This window comes from Sebastes fasciatus, chromosome 11 (assembly GCF_043250625.1).
Source record: "Sebastes fasciatus isolate fSebFas1 chromosome 11, fSebFas1.pri, whole genome shotgun sequence".
Classification (NCBI taxonomy): Eukaryota; Metazoa; Chordata; class Actinopteri; order Perciformes; family Sebastidae; genus Sebastes; species Sebastes fasciatus.
Genome location: NC_133805.1, coordinates 23,314,053 through 23,336,743, shown reverse-complemented (window position 1 = coordinate 23,336,743; position 22,691 = coordinate 23,314,053). Strand labels below are relative to the sequence as shown.

The window sequence follows — 22,691 nt, the reverse complement described above, 5'->3', positions numbered from 1 at the left end:
GCTTCTGTTCAGTGCAGCACAAAACAATTTGACAAGTCAAGCATGTTACAAATAATTTAGCCAAGTTCAAACATCCATTGTTCCACAGCCGTTTCTATATAATCCTTCGACATTTGCTCATTTTTATACTCCAAACTGTGAACACAACCAAGTGAAATCCTCCTCCTACGAGTTCCCGGGCCAGCTCTGTCTGTGTCACCATGACATCCTTACAAATCAAGCACCAGTATTCCTTTACTTTTTAGTATTTTTTGGTTGCAACCATTATAGAAGAAACTGTGCTTCTGTGCAACTAATCTGACACTGATATTAAGCAACATTTCCTCACTCACTCACAGTGTTCATGATGCTCCTCTCACAGAGCCTCTGATAGGTTGCTACACATTCTCACAGCAACTTGTCTCTCATGGATGGTCTCTTAAAAATCATACTGACGAGATGTTGCCGCTAGAAGGAGGCCGCCCGCGGGCTTGAACTGTGATCTGAGTGATGCTTCGCTTGGCTGGGTTCAGATGATTTTGATTGTGACACTTCCGCAGCCATCTCCGCAGCTCTGTTTGGACCTGCAGACAAACGCATACATGCAGAGAGGAATAGTCTTACTGGTTTTGTAAAAAGCCACTATGTGTACAATGTACAACTATAGCCCCAGTGGCAGTATCAGAAAATACACTGTGGCAGATAATGTAGCAATACAAACTTGTAGAAAGGTACAGATGTTAGCTTTATCTAGTTTGTTTTTGTCTGTCTATAATAAATGTTTGTAATACATTTGTATCACAAACCCGTACAGTCACTTACCTCTCCATTCATGAAACAGTAAAGCAGTGCCACCACAAAACCCTGCAACACAAGAGACACAGCGACTGTTTTAAAATCATAACACTAGAAACTCTGCTTAAATAACTACAGTCATTTAGTAAGTGCTGATTGTATGTGTAGTCAGCCTTAAAGATAAAAGTTTTAAGGTACATTTTTCAGATAATGCAATTTTGGAAAATCAGTCTCAGATGTGGTCTGATTTTAATCTTTAACTAAGTTGTTTAGGTTGTTCCTTAAAGGGGACATATCATGCTCATTTTCAGGTTCATATTTGTATTTTGGGTTTCTACTAGAACATGTTCATATGCTTTAATGTTAAAAAAACACATTATTTTTCTCATACTGTCTGTCTGAATATACCTGTTTTCACCCTCTGTCTGAAACGCTCTGTTTTAGCGCCTGTCTCTTTAAGCCCCCCTCCAGAATAAGCCCTGTCTGCTCTGATTGGTCAGGGTTTTCTGGTCTTTCGCATCTGCACTGTCGCCGTCTTCACAGCGTAACTGCAGCTGGGGACTCGCTGTGTGTGTTAACTACACAGAGTTTAGCGACACTTCTACCGGTGACTGTATAGTTGTGATATCACAACCTTACGGAAGTCCTGACGGCTCTTTTAAAAGGCACAGTTTCTGAATACGGCTTGTGTGCATTTCTCTGTGGATTGAGTGCTTTGATACTTTCACAGTATTTACATCGCCTAGATCTGCTTTATAATCAAAAAAGACATCTCACTACAACCTTTATTTTACACACTTCAAGTGACAAATAAGAAGATATTTGAAAGTATTGATATTTTTCTCTCATACACATTTTAATAAGTAATAAATATATACATATTTAGGTCTGAGGTGCAGACCAACATCCCTCCCTCCATTGTCATCTTTCTACTGTCAAATTTTTAATGAAGACATCAAAAAATGCCCACAAATTAAAGGTAAAGTGTTACAAATTATTTTTACAAAATAATTTGAATTCAAATAGGAAGATATATTTTGACATGTCACAGTAGGAAATGGCTCATGGCTGACTGGGACACTTGAATGGAGCAGAGGTATCATTAGTGTCATTAGTAACACCGGTGCTTTTGCAACCATGACAAGTCATGTCTGCTGTGAAAAAGATCTTGGGAGCATCCTATTGTAAGCATTCATCTTTGGTAACTTTTTGTTGTCATTGTTAGTTTTTAAGTCTTGACTCTTTGTTGTGCTCCCTCTCTGCTGTTTTCTACCTGAAAGGATCCCAGGCCCAGCTCGATGTAGAGTCTGGCTGCCACTCCGGTGTTCTCGGGCAGGAAGGCAAATACTGTGTAGTGCATCCCAAACAGAGGGATGAGGAACAGGGTGGACTTAGCCAGCCTCCTGGGGGAACAGAGGAATGAAAGAAAAAGAAAGAAGAAAGGCTTGACATCTGACCAGGTAATGTAGAGGCACAATCTCGGGCTAATCCACCCTGAAAACACATTTTCTCAATTAGTTTCGTCTCCTGAGTGATTGGTTTTTCAAGAACACAATCTTCTGGCTTCACATGAGAGATTTCTGTATTTTTTGTTTTATCTTTTTAGTAATTTGAAGTGGGTGGGGCTCATTTGTAAAATGTCATATCACATACTTGCATGCACCAAACAGGATTTAGCAACTTTGAATCAAAATGTGATTCTAAGCTAGTATTTTTGCCTGGCCAATGTTAATCAATCTGATGATGTCTTGATAAATAATAAATAACAATGTTTCTTTTCACTCTGAATTTGATTGTTTCTTATTAATGTTTAATGTTAAAGAGAAAACCTGAAGATCTGAATGTTTTCAGGAGCTTTAAAGTAAGATGCATCATCTCAACAACAACAATCTGAATATAATAGCTTTTCAGTATGAAATATTCACCTTTATCAGCGTCAGTCTAATCAGTGTTTTAGTTTTAAATGCCAGAATGCATTATTCCGCCAAGTTTCATCAAAGGTAGAGCGGATGTGGCTGATATCAAATATTTATTCAACAAACTGACCTTTAAAACAACTCCGTCATCGGTGGAAAAGATTAAAATGTCAAAAAACAAAACCCTGATGCATTGTACTCAGAGTTTAGTTCAAATCAGATCTGTGATGTCTGTATATCATGTAAATGTTGCTTATTTAAAGGAACAGTGTGTAGCATTTAGGGGGATCTATTGGCAGAAATGGAATATGATATTAATAAGTATGTTTTCTTTAGTGTATAATCACTTGAAAATAAGAATTGTTGTGTTTTTGTTACACTATGAGAATAGAGCTGGCCACTATGTTTCTACAGTAGCCCAGAATGGACGAACCAAACACTGGTTCTAGATAGGACCAATCACGTGTTTTGCGTCGGCCACCGTAGTTCTTCAACACACTTGGCACTCAGTACAAGTTTCCAGTCGGTTGCAATATGCACCTCACCGCTAGATGCCCCCAGATCCTTTACACTGCTTCTTTAATTGTGGAGACATTACATTACTGCAACAACTTGCTGCAAGTCATGTGGTTTAACTCCACCTCTGCGCTATATCCCACAAAAAAATCACAAAATCACAGGTTAGTACCAACACGTTCTCATCCTAACCCCTTGGCGTCACACCCCTTGACGTCACTCTATTTTCGGCATCAAAACCATTATAAATTAGTTACCCTTGGCGACACTTGAGGATTAACCAACAAAACCACTTTCGTTAGGTTTAGGAAATAAATAAATGGTTGGGCTTAAAACTACTATGTCTGTAGAGTGAAAATGACACTGAATGTCGTGAACACAGGACACGAACAAACAACTGCTTGTAACGTGACGCACGGGACACGAACAGCGGTCTCCCGGATGAAAGCCCTGTGTTTGTTGGACCCATCAACATCCCCTCCCATCCGCCCTGGGTGTCTGTTTCGCTCTTTAAACTATGTCACCACACTCCCGGCGCACTTTCTCAGAGCGTTTACTGTTGCCGCTGAATTTAGAGCCCTGGGAACGAGAACGGGCTGTTAGTACCCTTGTCTTATTCTCTTAATCTTCTTTTTCTAGGGTTTAATCTTTCACAGTCTGTCACAGAGATGGTAAATGAGCTGGGCATATATCTAATGATCTAAACCCACAGCCGATTCAAAGCATAATCTATCACAGATCAATCAGCAGTTAATTGCCTTGTTCTCTGATTATTATATCGGATTCAAAGCTGTCACAAAGACGTGACAAAAGTTGTCTAAATATTCTAAAGAACCAAAATAATCACTCTGATCTGAAATGACATCACCGCTTTGGTTGCTGAAAGATTAGTTTTTTTATAAGAAAAGGTTGGATTATTTCCAGGCCTATAATAGGATTGAGTTCATTTTATGTCACACCTGGGATTTGTGCCTTTGTGTTCATGTGTCTGAATCAGATTGAAGTTTGTAAGACAGAGATGAAGCTTTCAAAGCGTGAAACATTCATTGAACCGGTGGAACAATCCTGTCGCACGGCGACGGAGGAGACATCTATTTCTGGTATCCGGTGCTATTTTTATGTGCTGCTCTCATTGTAAATTAATTCAGCTGAGCTGGAATCTGAACCAACCAAATGTCAAAAGGAAGGAAGGATTCACTCAGGTAAAGCAGGATTTCTGGGCTCCAAGAGTAGATTCATAGACGCAGCATTTTCACTCTTAAACTGTGAGGAAGACTTCAGCGTTTTATCAAGGGATTTCTTTCCCTCTTCATAGAAAACTCTTCAAAGAAACTGCCATCCATTTCCGACATATCAGTTTCTTACTCAGCAGTTTTTCCTCAACACTGAACAATTGCTCCACAGTTTAAAAGAAGCTCTTACAAGACTTAACTTTGTCTCCAAATGTATTTTATGGAGAAAAGGAGGGTCTGCACACTTCTAGTGCAAGCAAAAAGAGGCGAAGGCCCTCCTCTTCCGGTAATCCGGAAGAAAAAATAAATGTACAAAATGTTATGGCGATCCATCCAGTAGTAATAGTTGAGATATTTCAGTCTGGACAAAGTGGTGGACCATTACAGTAGATTTGATGTTTGTGGTTTCTATCGTTGTTTGTCACTAGTGTTGCACAGACTACTACAATATCAGCATCTGGTCAGGCAGTGTCCTTTAAAGGGTTAAATTAATTATTTTTTGGCTTTGAACTCAATTATTTCTGAATATTTTCTGTGTGTGTGAACATGGTTTCAATCTTTACACCTATTGGTTTGAAGTGCTGGCTCGCAGGCAGACATCAAAGAAAGAACCCTTATAAGTCCTCTCACTTATAACTCCCACGTAATCTGGATAAAACCCGAAATAAAAGATTGCATCAGAGTTATGATTGTGCAGCTTTCCCCTTATTCTTTCAATCTTTCTTTTACTGGAATATTTTTTAACTATAAGATTGAACCTTTCACTTTTCACAATAAGAAAAACATTAATTTAACAGATTATTAAAATGACTGTTCTTTAAAAGAGCATTACTTACATTTTAATTTCAATGCTACTGCCATAATTAATATGTATCTCAGAAAACAACATCTTAATAAAAACAGGATCATAATATAAAGTGTCATTCTTCAGTAAGTGGTATTATGCAATACAAATCACCACGACTGTAAACTCCCCCTTAATTATTTAATTCATAAATATAGAAACTGTTATTCACCTTTCTATTCATTCTTTATAATTTCTTAAAAATTATTAAAATCTTTACTTCCAAAATATCTAAATGACAGAAAAAAAACGAAACTAAACAAATTCAGATGATTGACACATATGAAGCATTTTGTTAAGTTCAGGCAGAGCTCTGAAGTCGTTCCTAATTGACTGGCATCGGCTGCTTCTTTCTTCCCTCACAATCAGTGGTCCATTCATCAGCTGTTTGAATGTTACCTCCCAGCAGGTAGCCAGTGTCATTATCAGACTCTACTCACTAGTTGCTCTGCTCTTGCCAACGGTTTGCTGCTGCAGCTGCCTCCATCACCCCAAATGCTTCTCACCTTAGTATTGTGTTGAAGCCTTTGGTATTGCTTTACTAAGATATAATATTCATATATCTATTTGTTTGTTAGGAGGGGGTAAGTGCAGCAGAATCCTTGTTGCTCTGTGAAGGATCTCTGAATTAGTTTCTGATTGTTTGTTTGTTTTATATGAGGGGCCATATTTAATGTCTTGGTCCAGTTGTGTTGTGACTCACATAAAGTGTCCAGTGTCATTGTTCCCGGCCATGGCTGAAGATTTAAGCTTTTGAACCAGGATCCGGATCACGTTGATGAAGATGACTATGTTGATCTGGTAGAAATACATGCAAATATGCACAATTACCCAAATGAAAGATACAGTACACACAGTGAGAGAAAGAAATATATAAATATATGTACATTTATATACAGTATATATAAATAATGCAAAAAAACAATTATTTAAACCCACTATAATCCACTCAAACAAAGCAAACCTTAATACTGTATGTATTAAATTGATGAGCTATTAGCAATTGACCGTTGGCTAAACCCCTCCCCCGAGCAGCGATTGTCCAATCATAGCTTAGCGACCATAATTAGGCACGGTGTACTGTTGACACTATGAAGGGCTCTAGTAAGAGCCATTAGTGTTTACTTTCCATGATCCAAAACAGCTTTCCGGGTAAAACACGCAACAGTATGAAGTATCCACTCGATTTTTCGCAGTTCTGGTATGTGTTGGTATGTGTTGGTACGTGTTGCGTGCGGTACATGCTGACTTATCAGACTCGTATGGGCTCTGAGAAAATCGTTGCGTTATTTTCGTACTGCATCCAAACAGTGATTAAATTTACATGCACACTAATATTCCACTAATATTCCAAATATGACAATATTTCAAATTTGATCCTGCTCATGTAAACAGCTTATTCCATTTGAATAGTCTGAATGTGGTCTTATTCTGCGCATTTTCCGATTAAGACATGCAAGATATGCTGATATTATTCGGGATTTAGGAGCATTTCTGGACATTTGGAATATGGGTCTCAATTGAGGTTTTTATGGTAGTTTGCGACACACGGCCTCTCTGTGCGTTGAACATAAACCGAAACACACCTACTTTTAAACATGAAAGATTTGGATATCAACAGGTTCTTGGATCTGTGCAAACATCACAACACCGATCTTTTCAAGAAGGAGATTGAAGGAATAAAAGAAAGAGGCTGTTCGCCCGGTCAAACAAGTTTTTCCACCGATTATGTTAATCGGAGCACGGCTGATTGTCATCGGGAATATTAATGCAATATTCATTTCCATTAGCCATGTAAACAGCTTGGTAGGAATACTGTCTTTTTCGGAATAAGGGCAAAAAAGAATATTTTGTGTATGTAAACATCTTATGTTTGAGTGAAATAAGGAAAAATGCATGATCAGACTTTAATCAAAATACTGGGACTAACTGGATCATCTGACTCTTTGCCTGGGACATGAGCAGCTTTAGCCTCAGTCTTTTGGCATAACCATCAAGTGAAAATTTAAGACCCCCCCTCCACTCTTATCACTGTCACAATCAATTAGTAGAAGTGCAGTTTCCCTGCTCTCCACTCACCAGCAGCGAGGCTGTTATTGGTCCTTTAATAATCCACCAAATACCAACATTGTCTGTGTCATCCCAGCAACTGCAATTAAAGCCAAATTCAATTCATTAAAATCATGTTACACTCAAATCAAAGTACACTGAAACACTGGAAGAATTACTACTACTACAACTGATAAAATTAAGTTATACAATGTTAACATAGCAGTGAAATTATTAGAATATATAGACCCTTTTGCAGTTTGCAAACAATGGTGATGTGCGCACGCAGTTTGGCAATGGAAGTACGGCGGAGTACTTCTTAAGCTATGCAAGGACATTAACCACCAAAGATCGAATGAATGCAACCTAAACAATTTGACTTTCCAGATCTGTGTGCTATTAGTGAGACAGTAGAAGACATTAGCAAGTGGCCCAATATTCAGTGGCCAGATATACTGTATACCTCAGACTTAGAGTCAGAGTATTGAGTTTTAAAAATGGGCCCTACAAACACGAGCATTTTTCATCGTGTCCTCAGTCCAGAGAACACATTTAATAGCGTGCAGCCATCGGTTTAATGAGTGACCGTGTTAACAGGTGACTCTTAGCTGAAAGTGTTGCTTATAGTGAAGGAAGCTGTTGAAAACACGAACTAAAGCCTTCAATCTATTTCTGTGTAATCTAGGCCAACAATTTGCATAAATTACTACGAGCAACCACAGACGCCTTCGGCCATAAGTTACCAGTTAACACGGTCACTCGTTAAACTGAAACATCTGCTGCTCGGAAACGGTCGTAATCCTGTCGGAATTCTGTAGAACTTGAGTCTGCTGTTGGAATATCGATTCTCACAATCGAACACGCAACAACCAGACATTTTAATGCCGGTAACCATTTTAATCAAATGTGTAAAGCTTGCTAACTCGTCTGGATGGCTGGGGTAAAATGCCACTTCCGTTGCCAACATGTGCATGCATATTTTTGAAGATGTAAAAGGGTCTATGAGCTACTTTGCTCCATATCAAGTGATAAATCTCACCCTCTGTCATCATAGAAGAATCTGGTCAACACCCAAAGTATAAGAACTGTTGACGGGAGCCCTGCAACGTAAGAGCAGAGGTTAATTATTAATACATTATGTATCTGTCAAATTAAATTAATCTGAACGACTCTCAAGCCCCAACTCACATGTTTACTGCATTTTTAATGAAAATGTTGTTAGGCATATAAAACATTGTGTATTAAATGTATCTGTCGCCCACTTGCATTTCCATGCCAGAAGAAGAAACAGACACAGGATAAGAGACAGGAGACAGGAAAGAGCGAGATAGGAGGAACCAGAAAGAAGCTGATAACACACATCAGAGCCACTCTGGATACTGAGTGAGCGCCGCATCAAACACAGCCTGGCTTCCTTGTCAGGTTGCAACAACACAGATACTCAGGACAGAGATATTTAGGTCCAGATTTCCCTTTGCAAATGCCTAGTTTTCTGTTTGATTGTGGTTTTGTTGGTTCAGATGGTTGAATGGAGAATATGTCATGTTTTATCATAACTATAACTGATTCTAACAAGCAGACTGGAGTAAATAAAAGTTTCAGGAACTCCGACTCCTTACTAAAAAAATCAGCTTCTGTCTCCACAACATCATGACGGATATGCTGCTATTTCTCACCTTCACTGCTGCACTAAACACGACTAGTCTTCTCAGCCTGAAGTCGCTCGATTATACTGTAACATTGTAATAACAGGACCAGAATGATACAGACTGTCACTAGAAGCACTTGAGAGTGCAGGCTTTAACAGGAAAATATGCAGTAAAGCTAACAGTTAGGAATGGGAAGCCCATGGAAATCAGTTGTGTTATCCTGAGCCAAACAGGATAACACAAAGGGAAAGCATTCAAAACATCCAGCTCAGTGGAGCAAAAGATAAGGGAGATAAACAAAGGGAGAGTGGAGGAACCAAGAGTGCAGCCGTAATCGCTGCTCAGGAACAGCTATTGTGTAAATAAAATGCTGCCAGAATTTTTCGGACTGAATTACCGTCTGGAAATAGATTTCCAATCACCAAAATGTGAATATATTGTGTAATAACAAGACAGGAAAACCTTTCAGTATCATTCAGTGTACTGTAATACAATAACACCACAAACAGCGGGCTTAGGGATGACCAGCTGAATCACTACCTCTCTGACACAGTCTCAAGTATCTATGAAAAGTTTTGTTATTTATTAGGATCATTATGCTGTCATGACTAAACCAGCCAACCAGATGATCAAGTTGCAAAGACGGAAAGTGAAAACGACTCTGTAACACCAGCTGACTGACTGGAAGAATCATCTTTATTTCAGCAATGCATTTCAGCTTAGGGCCTTCGTCCAACCTGGTATCACGTCAAAGCGTGTAATAGACCCACCTGTCCGTCAGAGGATAGCGTGTCAGGGTCACGTTTTGCTTCGCCGAGGTGTAAAAATGATACACGTGTATGAAGGTGCAGTAGGCTACCAGCAGGGGGCAACAAAACCACTTACTTTGGTTTATGCAACCAAACTACTTACTTAGGGTTAGGAAAAACATCATGGTTGGGCTTAAAATAAGTATGTAAAATAAGTATAATACGTAACAACATAATATAAGTACAAAAAAGTTTGAGAAACACATCACAAACGTCACTCACATAACTTACAAAACAAACCACACGAGTCCACAAGTCCTGTGTTTGTTGGACCCATCTATCTCCACTCCCAACCGACATAAACAAACTTTCTTGTTTTTTTTCTTTCGTCACTAGCTCTGAGCGTAGCATATTTATGAAGATGCATTTACATTGCAGTCAGTAGAGACTGCATGGTGTACAAATGACGTGCCTAAAGCAAGAACGGCGTTCTTACTGCACGCTTTTGCCTTGCGCATTATCGTGTCATTCACACGCCTTTTCACGCAACCGGGCTGATATATTAGTGTCAAGGTGCCAGGGGGGCTTAGCTCCGCCAATATAGACCTGAGTCTTGAAAAACTGATAATTAACCTGTCAATAATGTGTGTAACATGATTGATGTGGACATGTGCAGGGTGTTTTTATGTATCATGGCTCATGGGCTCTCCTGCTAACTTATTGAGTTCAGCAGCCCCTCTGATCATTTCTGCCATGCATTAAAGCTGAGTATCTCCTCTATCCATCAGCCACAAAAGCAAGATTTCGGAATAGAGTCACAATGACAAAGTATTGAATCAGGCCAACATTTTTCACAAAGTGGTGAGTTTATTTTATTTTTTTCTTTGTAATGTTTGGTATAAGACGTGGTGATAGCCTATAGATTCTCTCTGATCTCACCGTGCATGTTGAAAGCCACAGCTTAGTTCGAACACTGCCATATACTCTGCAAGACGGCTGAACTTTGTCAGTTTTCCAATGAGAACTAGTAACATACAGTAGATGGACGGCCTCTAAAAAAATCTGCACCACTCAGAAACTTCACAATAAAAGTTCACAACAAAACATAAGATAAACAGCAAAAATCCTCACACAGTAACAAAAAAATAAATGTAAACAGTCCAGCGGTCAAATTCACACTAATGACACAAGTCAAGAATTCGTTTTACTTTCTGTCTGAACACATTAAGAAAGTTCCCCCTTTAGCTTCCCTGATTAAGCTTATCGATGGCAATACAAAAAATCACCCATTGAAGTCTTGGCCTCCAAAAAATATAATATAGAATAACATTATGATATTATATATCCAGACATCACAGTCAGACACTGTTAGTCTGGCATAGGCTTGTCATCCTCAATACTCACCCCATCCAATCAGGATGTACCACCAGAAGTATTTCCTCTGAGAGACGAAGGTCAGGGCCAGCAGGGTCTGCAGGTACATGCCCTCCACCAGCAACCAGAAGTAATTGGCCAGGATGCTGAACTGGAAGAAAGCCACGGCTGACTTACACGCTGTCTAGAGAGGACACAGCGAAACAAAGTTACTAGTGGATGTTTCCAAAATGTCAACTTTTCATGAGCTAAGAAAAACAGATATTCTTATTTGTTTTTGAAATAGTTTATTTAGCTTAAGATGTAGGAGCATTTTCTCAACACATAAAGTAACACTTAACTGTTCGATTTAGCTGAAAAATTCAAAATCCCCAAATTTGGGGATTCATGGTTTTCAGTGGACGGCAACAACATACAAATCTGTTCGTGCAGGATTTGAAAAGGTTTAATCGTTAAGGTGTGTCTGTAAAAGAAATAAGTCTTTGACAAGCTTACAACGCCTAAAACAACTTTCTCAATGATTCACACAAACTACTTCCTTTGTACAACAGCTCAAATGTTTTGCTGCAAATTGGAATTCTTTTGTAGAAGTACTGCAAATGCTAGTTGTAGTACTTGGTAAAGCTTATTCTTCCTGTTTTGATTCTCTGTTTCCATCAGTATATCTGGTTCTTTCATCTTTGCTGTTGTTCCATTCACATAAGGCAACTTAAAAAGCAAAGCTTTCAATGTTCAGGCCATTATTGTACGTATATTTTTCATAAAATGTCATTTTTTTGTAACAAAATGTCCCTCAACAAAGCATTGTCAGACCACTCTTGAGATGGCAGGTTATGGATTGATTATATAATGATGTTTTTTCTAAGCAATTTCCACCACAGTGCGAAATAATGTGTGTAAACAGTCTGTTTTCATTATGGCTTCCTAATATTTGTGTTTTTGACGTCATTGCTAACACGGTCCACTTCACAACCACTTGGAACAATGCACAGTAGACAGGAACTATGTAAAAGGTGAAAATCAAGGACCTTCCACCTCAACTACAGGCCGCATTGTTGGCCCTCTCTCTTCAAAATCAAAAAATCACTACAAAATTCACTACATGCTTTGGTAATGATACAAATGGCAAAGCAATTACAGTTGGGAATAGATTTATCATTTCACTTCGTCAACATTTCATTCACGGTATTAAAAAAATAAAACACCTGCTGTTGTTTACGTTTAAACTATGTTTTCGCTAAAAGAATTAATCAATCTTGTCGACTAATGAAGTGATATTTGCTGCGAAATGACAGCTGCCGTTCATCACGTGCCTTCCCCTCTTTCACTCTTCTTTCCATTGTTAACTCAATCATACAGCAGATGTGGGAATCTGCTTTATGATGGGAACATGATTGGCTAATTAGCGTGCTCACCGTGGACACGGAGCAGTGGTCCAGGGTCTCGTCTGCAAACAGCACGGTGTCCTTAATGAAGACAGCGGTGGCTCTCAGGACGAAGGAGGAGAACAGGTTGATGTGGATGTAGTTTCTAGTGCAGCGAAACTTCCTGAAAGAAAATCACAAATTCACATATACACAAAAAGTACTACTAATATATTCCCAAGCCTCTATATATAACAGAGGCTTTACAGGGGCCTTTGTTGATCTGACAGTCGATCATCTGAATATCCAGGCGATTAGACTGTTGTCAGGCTATTAAATAGACGTTATCAGTCGCTATAAGCCCCATAGATGTGGGTCAATAGGGGCCTACTACACCAACTAGTAGGTTTTATCATCTATTCACATGGTAGATCATCAGAAAAAATGTAAAAAGAACACAACAGTGACCTCTAGCGACCGTAGTAATTATGACAGGAGCAGAAGCAGAAGTCAGGTGCTGTAGTATAGACAGTGCAAAACTCCATAAGGGGTGGAGGTCAGGCACAAGGGATGGGACACAAAACACAGGGTTTTCCTCCAGGAGACCAGAGATTGCATCCTGTGTGAAACCAACAACTTGTAGTTGTCTTTGTGTTTGTCGTTTTTTAAACCAAAAACACAAGGTTTTTCTCTAAACTTAACTAAGTGTTGTTATTTTTTTGCCTAAACCTAAATAAATTGTAGTTTTGTTGCCTAAACCTGAAGAAGCCTTGAGCCTTTTGTGTTCAAAACAGGATGTTACAGTTTTGCGTGTTAGAACGTGTTGCTCTTAAGTTTTACTTTCACTTTTATAACGTAGTAGGAGTAGTAGGCCCTTACTGACCCACATCTATGGTGCTTATAGAGACTGATAAATTGTGTGCTGCTCTTGTCTTACCTGAAGGCTGTGAACACCACGATGGCTGTAATGAGGGAGATGAGCGAGGTGGCGTAGCCCACAGTGTAAACCTGTCTGAACGTAGAGAGGTAACTCGTCTGCAGAGAGACAAACAGAGAGTCTGAGTAAATTGTGATGCTGTCGAATGTGTGAATAGGAAATGACTCGATGGGTGAAATGTCACACACTTTGTCTTAAAGTGTTGATCCGACAGAAGTGCAGTAAGACCTGGACTTGACTTGGAGTTCATGAAAGTATACTTTGTATACTTTAACTTATAGTACTTAGCCAATGATTGATGTATTAAATAAAGAGACTTGCTCCTTTTGCTATTTCACTTGATGATTTGTGATAAGATAAAAAAAAATAAAAAATGTGTTGCCTCTACGGGGAACGGATAATCCAAAAACTTGATGAATTGAAGTAAATTCATATCAAAACAACCTTTTACAAACTCTCACACACTTGAATAGTCTAGTCTATCAAAAAGTAAGCACAACTAAGCCAATTGTTCTTTTCTGTAGGCCTATAAGGCAAGAATATTTAATTATACTAAAAGTATATCATGATCAAACAATTAAGTAAGTAGGCCTATAAGCCAAATATACTAAGACTTTTCTGTATACTTGTCAGTATGAGCCAAGTATACTTAAGTATACTTTTGTTAAGTATATCTCTGATAAGTACATAAAAAGTAAACTAAAAGTATACTCTTTTATTTTAAGTTCAAAAGAAGTATACTAATAGCACACTTGAATAAACTTCATTTGGTAAGGGGTGGTGGAAGATAATTTATTACATTTACTTAAGGGCTGTACTTAAGTACAATTTTGAGGTACTTCTACTTTACTTGAGTTTCCATTTTCTGCTACTTTATACTTCTACTCCACTACAGTTCAGAAGGAAATATTGTACATTTTACTCCTCTACATGTATTTAATAACTTAAGTTACTTAGTTTAATAATACAAAATATAATCAACAAATAAATTCTAATGTATTATTATAAGATAAGATAAGATAAGGGGAAAATATACAAGTTAGCAGTGTATAAATTAGTTAACATTAGCTCCACATTTAAAAGCTGTATCATTAAAGTAATATACACATTAATGCATCATAATTATGATCCAATAATATAATATACATTATTCTGAAATGGGCCATTTCCCATAATGAGAACTTTTACTTTTGGTACTTAAAGTATATGTTGATGCTAATATATTTGTTCTTTTACTTAAGTAAAATGCTGAATACAGTATTTTAACTTGAAACAGAGTATATTTCTACTCTGTGGTATTGCTACCTTTACTTAAATAAAAGATCTAAGTCCTTCTATTCTTAGAACAAAAATATCACAAATGCATGTTGTCTTTGCACTAAACCTACAAATAGGTCTGAACTGAATAGGAAGCAGCGAGGGAGGAAGAGCGAAGAGGAAGCAGAGACAATATGAATGAGCTTAACTGATTGGCATGATTACAACAACATGTGTGTATACCTCAGATTCTGGCTCGCTGTCATCACTGAAAGCACAGGCCTCGTCATAGGGAGGATAGATTTCAGACCAGCCGTTTGCCGTACAGTTCCTGTAAACATACCCTGATGTGGGAGCAGACAGCAAGGAGACAAGAAGGGATTCAACAACTACAAAGATTTCCAGAATACATTGTACAATCTATTCAGCTCAACCAATTTGTTATTCTTCACTTTCTTCTTAATCTTCTCCGTGGCTTCATTTTGTCTGAACATGAACTTCTTAGAACATGTAGTTTAAATTAATTGTGCTGTGAAATGCTGCTGAAAATGGTTTAATATGCAAATGACCAGTGGCGGAAAGTAACTAAGTACATTTACTCAAATACTTAAGTACAATTTTTAAGGTACTTGTACTTTACTTGAGTATTCCTATTTTATGCTTGTTTATACTTCTTACAGCTTCAGTTACTTTGCAGATTCAGATTATCAATACAAAATATAATTAACAAATGAACTATGATGTATTATTATAGATAAAGCAGCACGGCAGTATATCAATTTGTTACAATTAGCTCCACATTTACCAGCTGCAATATCAAAGTGATGTACACTTAATAAATGCATCACTAATTATAATCCAATAATATAATATATATAGTATGATTCTGAAATGGGCCATTCTGCATAATGACAACTTTTACTTTTGGTATTTTAAGTATATTTCGATGCTAACAATTTTGTACTTTTACTTCAGTTCAATTTGGAATGCATGACTTTTACTTGTAACAGAGTATTTCTACACTGTGATATTAGTACTTTTACTGAAGTAAAAGACCTGAGTACTTCTTCCACCACTGCTCGTTACATTCAGCACTACAGAAATCTAGACGCTGGTCCCTTCGGTCAAAGTTCCCGAGTTCCTAAAAAGGTTCCTAGATTTCTCAAAATGTTTGTTCAATGGAAAAGGTCAATGAATCTTATATGTTATATTTGTTTAGGCATGTTATCCTATTTTATATCAATACAACACTTTGACTTGTAAGGAGAGGTAGTCTTTATTGTCCCAGAGACAGATTTGTTTTTACAGCTGTACATATTCCACACGGAAGCATACAGATATCCATATAGATATACAGATATGCAGTACTTTTTGCGGTACTTTACTTGCAGGCTACATTTTACTTGAGTAAAGGATATGATTAATTCCTCCTCCACCGGTGTTTTGGCCCTCCAACCCTATGATTGTTAATATTCTTACAGCCTAATATTACAAAAGTTTTACCATTGTTGTGTGTGCATGCCACATAGCCTCACAATATTTATGGACCATTCAGCCAATTCATTCTGTTTAATACCAGTTTTTATAATTGAATTTACTACATTAAAGTCCTATATAGTCCTAAATCAGTGTCCTAAAATCCTGTAGCCCCTGACATTGTGCAACACCACTGGGAAACATCTTAAAAACAATGTCTTAAAAAAGCTGATTGTACTGCTTCAAACTGCATTATTTTCAAGTTTATGTTCTTGAGCATAAGAAACGGTATATACATATTCTAAATGACGTACTGTAAACTACACCGTTATAGAAAGTTGTCATTCCTGTGCACATTTGGGCCGCTACACTTGATATTTCCTCTCTTGGACTTGGATTTCACTCCATTAGTGCTTTCAGTCAGAAAAAATGTGAAGCTTTCATGTTCAAGTCTACTGACATTTTAGATCTGGTTAACATCCATTTGGACACAGCAGGTGACGGGAGAAGGTTGTCAGCTGGATTGCTCTCTGCACTGCTGTGTTTGTGGAATTGAACATCTAAATGTGTGTACCAGACAGTGCATGCAGGCTGTAGCTGGACTGTTTGAACAAAGACATACAGAAATGCATGACAGTGTTTTTTTTCTCTCTCTATTCCCTTTGAGCTGAGCAAACAGGAACTAAATCTGCCAACTGCACCGCTCAAAGCAAAGACTCTGGTCTGTTTGTGTGATCTGCAATTCAGATCATAATGAGCCATGATTTCCATCAAGGTAAGAAGGGGAAGAACATTATTCCTCAATGATCCTGACCTTTCCTCCTTTAATTATGCTTTCATAATGGCAATCCTGTCAAGACAACAGAGTACAAACAGTCCCATTTTTTATGTGTATCTTTAGACTGGAGGACAATGGTTCCCAAAATGTAGCTGTCCTATAAACACAAATTTACAGGAGCAAATGATTAAGAATTGATTTAAATGTACTTATCATATAACATTTTATTATTTTGACTGTAACTATGTTTAAACGCATATTAAAGGTATAATATGCAAGAATTTCTTTAAAAAAAAACAACAATGTGTAGACTGATACAAAAATAATCCATCTCTATCATCACTTATGCCCCACTAGAAGTGTGTGGTGGTGTCTGTTTCTGCAGAGACCCTGCAGCCCTCTGCCTGTCTTATTTTGCTTTACTCGGGACGCTTCTGGGCATCAAAGTGGCTTCGTGCCCCATGTGGGGGTGTAGCCCCCAGCCAATAACAGTGCGCACGGCGTGCAGCCCGTTCCAGTGGTTAAATACCACTGCTGTGTCACGCTCCTCGGCGTCTGATACAGAGGCACAAGTCATTTAGCTCTGTTAGATACAAAGCAGCCATATTTCATGGATGATAACTGGTTGTGTTGTGTGCATGTGTTCCAGTGATCCCCCTGCTCCTCTCCACGCTGTGAGTGCAGCTATGATCTGTGTGTGTCTGTGGTATGACGAGAGCAGCGCTGAGCCACAGCCAGCAGACAGGAAGCCTGCATTCATTGAAAATCCGGCAACTCTGCATCTTCTCGCAGGGTTATGCAGAGTTAGTTGTGTGTTTATTTGTGCTTTAGAATGCAACCACTGTGAAACAATTCGAAAATAACGTAACGGTGCTAACAGCCCAAACAGTGGAAACAATAGCAACAGTGCTGTCAGACCTAGCAGTGTTAACCTTGACAGGAACAGGAGGGTGGGTGCTACGCTTCCATGACAACGCCGTCGGTCGGGATGGCGTTATCAGCTGTAACCACCGTATGAGCGCAGTTCAGAGCGGCGGCCGTGAGCTCGCCAGTGGGGCACGCTCACATGCACGAACATGGACTGAAACGCACACGCTGCCGACCCAGCCGACCCGACCTCTGCTCAGGTAGACATTACTACTCTATATCTTTACATAGCAAATAGTTTGCTGCTATAATAATGCTCTGGATATCGTATGTATAGAGCACCTTTTACTCTAAATATATAACCTCTGAAACTCGACAACACTTTTAATCTCATGAATATATCATTGTAACTTCAGAATATGTCTCTCTTGGTGTCATTAGCAACATCTTTCTGGAAACGCAGATCACAAATGCCCGAAAGGAAGTGAGACTGACATGTGAAACAGACAAGATTTCATGTAATTTCTACTGCCAGAAACCTCCCAAAGCATATATAAATATATCCTTGCCAACAAACATGTATGAATAATTCATACTGTGCATCAGAGCTACTCCGGTCTGCATAAACAATGCAGATTATACAGCACAGATAATTGTGTTACACCAGCAGAGAATGGGACTCCTACATTACCTTCTGTATTTTAACTACTGTATTGATTGCATGACTTGAGTTGAGTTATTCTTGTCTGTGTTTGTTGAGATTGGGATTAACATGGAAACAAACCTTGATTGCTGGAGAAATGCTGGAAGACCTCAGAGCAGGATATGTTGACCACTTGCCCGACTTCAGCTCTCAGCCAGCAGCCAATCTCGTCCCACTCTGTGTTACATCCTACAAACACAGACAGAGAAGAAGGGTAAGTCAATAATAATACATAATAATAATGAGGCAAATAAAATCAGACAATTAAAAATAATAAAATAATAAAATGGAATAAAATATCCAATAATAATAATAATAATAATAATAATAATAATAATAATAATAATAATAATAATAATGATAATAATAATAATAATAATAATAATAATAATAATAATAATAATAATAATAAGGGAGTGTTACCACTTGAAATAAAATATTATTAATTAATAACAATTGTCATGTTTTAATTTTATTTAACCTTTATTTAACCAGGAAGTCCCTTGAGATTCAAATCAAAATAAGTCATTAAAATCATTAAAATTTGAAAAAAAAAAAAATTCGAGGGAGACCTGGCCAAGACAGGAGGCCATTACAAAAATTATAAAATAAAGCATGTCAAAAACAGACAAGGGTCAATTAAAAATAGAGCATGTTGCAAACAGACAAGAGACAATAGATACATAATACAAAATCCATCATTTATTATTTAGTATTATTACTACATTTGAATAATTTCTTGTGTTTGGCTTCTTTCATATCTAACTCTTGCAGAGTCCATGCGTTCTGTCAGTCCTGTGTCATCACATTAACATCAGTTGAGTGGTTCTGTCTGCTAGATTGAAACTGTCACTCACATTTCTTCAACAACATGGCAATACCATGTCATTGTAAGCTGTTGGCTTGTTGTCGTTAGCATTTAGCTCAAAGCATTGCACTAAGCCTCACAGAGCTGCTAGCAGTGGTCTTCTTTGAAATATGTTGTGTTTTCTGCAATGCAAGTGCACAACAGGGCAACCCCTGTATGATTAAAAGAATATTTTCTGCTTATAATAAGGAGGAGCCAGTTTATGCATTCACATAAGCGGCTTAAAAAGAATATTGTTTTTCTCACAATATGGTGACATTATTGTGTGCATGTAAATGTAACCAAATGTTACTAAGGAAAAGCAGATTCAGCACTATTTATGCATCAGTCAAATGATTCATCCTCTATGAATGATGAGTTCCTCACATGACTCCCTGCCGATACATTTATTGAGAAGAGGATTGAAACATTTCGGCCCACCTCCAGCCTTTCATTGGAGAAAATCCACCCACACTAACCACAGAGACAACAGTACTGTACATGCAGGTGACCTTATTACCTAGTCACATACTTCTTCTCATGTAACCAAATGAGGATATTTCTATTAATGCAGGCCTAATAAATCTACACCAGTTGACAGGTCTTATCCACAGTCCTCACCTCATCTTGTTTCTGTAAATGGACTGCGCGGTAAAAGCTTTTGCGTAATGTCACACACGCTCTGGTTTTTCCATCTACTGTCCCATATTTCCCAGATTCAAGATTACTTACCGGTTTATAATGGACTCATTCACATATCAATGAGGACGTGGTCTCCTGAGGCAAGGTGACAGGTTTGACAGGAGTGAATAAATGAATGAATGGACGGAGTAACTCTAATACATTGTGAAAAACGTGGTGTGTGTGGTGCTGCAAATATCTGCAGTCATCTTCATCCACAGTGGGTAAATGTCAACATTAAAGGAATTGCAAGGAGTTCTTTCATTTATCCCCAAGGCTGCAGTTAAGACCAAAATAAATGTCAAATACATTTTCAGCAGGAAATCTATTCTGTAAAAAAAAAAGTTTCAACTCCTCAGGCGCTTTAAGTTTCTAGGAACATAAAAGTGTTTCAAAGGGCCGGGAGTGATTTCTGACTGGAACATAAACACAGTCTGACTGCATGTAAAATTTGATTCTTCCTCTTCTCTCTCAGGACATTAGTGAACAACATTTATCCATACATTTAACATTAAATGCAATAATTTAAATTATGGTTCCATTTAGAGTAAAATAGACCATAAAGCAGGGTATGCTTTAGGGCGTGGCTACCTTGTGATTGACAGGTCGCTACCACGGCGTTGTCTGGTCTGGCAGTTGTCCGTGTTTTTGTTTTTGAACTTTAACCCTTTCACAGTGTGTTTTCTGTTCATGAAAGTTAATTGTAACATTTTGGTTGCCTAAAAATGTCTTATTCAGCGTTCAGTTGTACTTAGCTCCACCCTCTCGTGTCACCTCTGGTTGCAAAAACCAAAGTGGCGACGGCCAAAATGCCAAACTTGAGGCTTCAAAACGGCAGTCCACAAACCAATGGGTGACATCACGGTGACTACGTCCACTTCTTTTATACAGTCTATGGTTATAACAAGACTATAGAGTTTGCAGCCACGCTAGCAGGTCATGAACCAAAGACATCCACAGAGCTACACTGAGAATATATAATAACACGATTTGGTTCATAAGACCTCAAAAGTTCTGTTCTTTAATTACCTATCATTGAAAATGAATTAAAATTAAAAAACTGATCACAATAAAGAGTCCAAGTAATTCGAGCCATCCACTGTGGCTGCTGACATTAATCTGAGACAGAGCATTGATTTAAAGGCAGCAGTCTGTCTGGGTGAAATATCAGCGTATTTAATATATTATCCACTCCTCCTGTGTGTCCCTATCTCACAAAAACAACTTACATACAAATAGGGGGTCGCACGAAAAATGATGTCACCTCCAACGTAACTCTGGGAAGCAACAGGCTGCAGTTATTCACGCAGGACCTGCACATTTTAGAATACACGTCAGCGTCTGCTGTGTTGCTGTCAGGCTGAGTCAGACTGATATTCCTGAAGCCGAGGATCCAGGAGGGGCAGAGGGATTGTGTCAAAATGCACTTTCATATCTCAGGTCTGTCTTTTCACTGACTGTTAGCTCAGTGAGTGGTTGTCTCAGGGGCGGTGCTATTTATTGTGAGGCTTTACCACAACAGAGAGTGAGAGTGATGTGCATGAGCAGCTTAATCATGAGTAATATTTGTTGGGCATTAAAGCCTAATCCAGATGTGTTTTAAAGCTCCCGTTGATTCCCACAGCAGCCAAAACTCAGCTAACACATGCAGGTGTTTATGACAATCATTGTCTTCAGGGAACATTCCTCTTTTTAACTACTTTTAATGTACTTTTTAAAAAACTTTTATTTGTCTTTTTGTTATGTTTTTGTCCTTTTGCATCTGTCTTTTTGGGTTTATTATTCAGCTCTTGTGAAACACATTCTAATTTCATCTATTTGTATGCCAAGTGGTAGGCTATTTAAATAAAGTATGCTATTATTGTTAGACGTAGTAATTAACAGTTTTTATTGGACCCATTCCTCATTTATATTCTGGGTTCAGTCGTCTCCTGACCAAAATCTGCCAGGGGAGAAAAACTTGGCTTCAGTATGCACGAGAAAAAAACTTGACAAATTGTATTTCTGCTCGTTCCGCTTTGTCTCAGAAAACAACATGGATGATATCTTAGAAAATAAATTATGAGGGAGTCTGATGGAGCCAGAGCAGCGTGAAATTAAAGTATACAATATTTATAGATCTATATTTGGGGACCAAAAAAGACATTTAAGTAAAAACAAATCTGGGGTTCTGCAGAGCTTGTACCCTAATTTACTGAAGACATTTGGACATGTTATAGCAGGAAAAGTACATTCATAATCGATCAGTTCCTGGACAATTCTCACTAGGACACTTGAATTAAATTTGATAGGCTTCTTTTTTTTAGGGCTGCACGGTGGTGCAGTGGTTAGCACTGGCGCCTCACAGCTAGAGGGTTGCAGGTTCGAATCCGGCTTGGGACCCTTCTGTGTGGAGTTTGCATGTTCTCCCCGTGTTAGCGTGGGTTTTCTCCGGGTACTCCGGTTTCCTCCCACAGTCCAAAGACATGCAGGTTAGGTTAAATTGTGGACTCTAAATTGCCCGTAGGTGTGAGCGTGAATGGTTGTCTGTCTCTATGTGTCAGCCCTGCGATGGACTGGCGACCTGTCCAGGGTGTACCCTGCCTTCGCCCAATGTCGGCTGGGATCGGCTCCAGCCCCCCCGCGACCCCTAACGGGATAAGCGGTTGCAGATGGATGGATGGAGGCTTCTTTTTAAA

General features: G+C 38.5%; 1 protein-coding gene across 1 annotated transcript in view; it reads right to left on the bottom strand.

Moving 5' to 3' along the window:
- Positions 1–368: 368 nt before the first annotated feature.
- Positions 369–22,691, bottom strand: part of ghrhra (growth hormone releasing hormone receptor a) — a 31,401-nt gene continuing 9,078 nt past the window's right edge. Inside the window, exons 3-13 of the mRNA XM_074651713.1 lie at positions 18,567–18,674; positions 14,905–15,005; positions 13,405–13,502; positions 12,519–12,651; positions 11,134–11,287; positions 8,371–8,431; positions 7,362–7,431; positions 5,986–6,080; positions 2,048–2,177; positions 802–843; positions 369–563 (exon numbers count right to left, since the gene is read on the bottom strand). Coding sequence (XP_074507814.1) covers positions 426–563; positions 802–843; positions 2,048–2,177; positions 5,986–6,080; positions 7,362–7,431; positions 8,371–8,431; positions 11,134–11,287; positions 12,519–12,651; positions 13,405–13,502; positions 14,905–15,005; positions 18,567–18,674 — 1,130 coding nt within the window. The 3' untranslated portion in view covers positions 369–425. The remainder of the gene's footprint in view (positions 564–801; positions 844–2,047; positions 2,178–5,985; positions 6,081–7,361; positions 7,432–8,370; positions 8,432–11,133; positions 11,288–12,518; positions 12,652–13,404; positions 13,503–14,904; positions 15,006–18,566; positions 18,675–22,691) is intronic.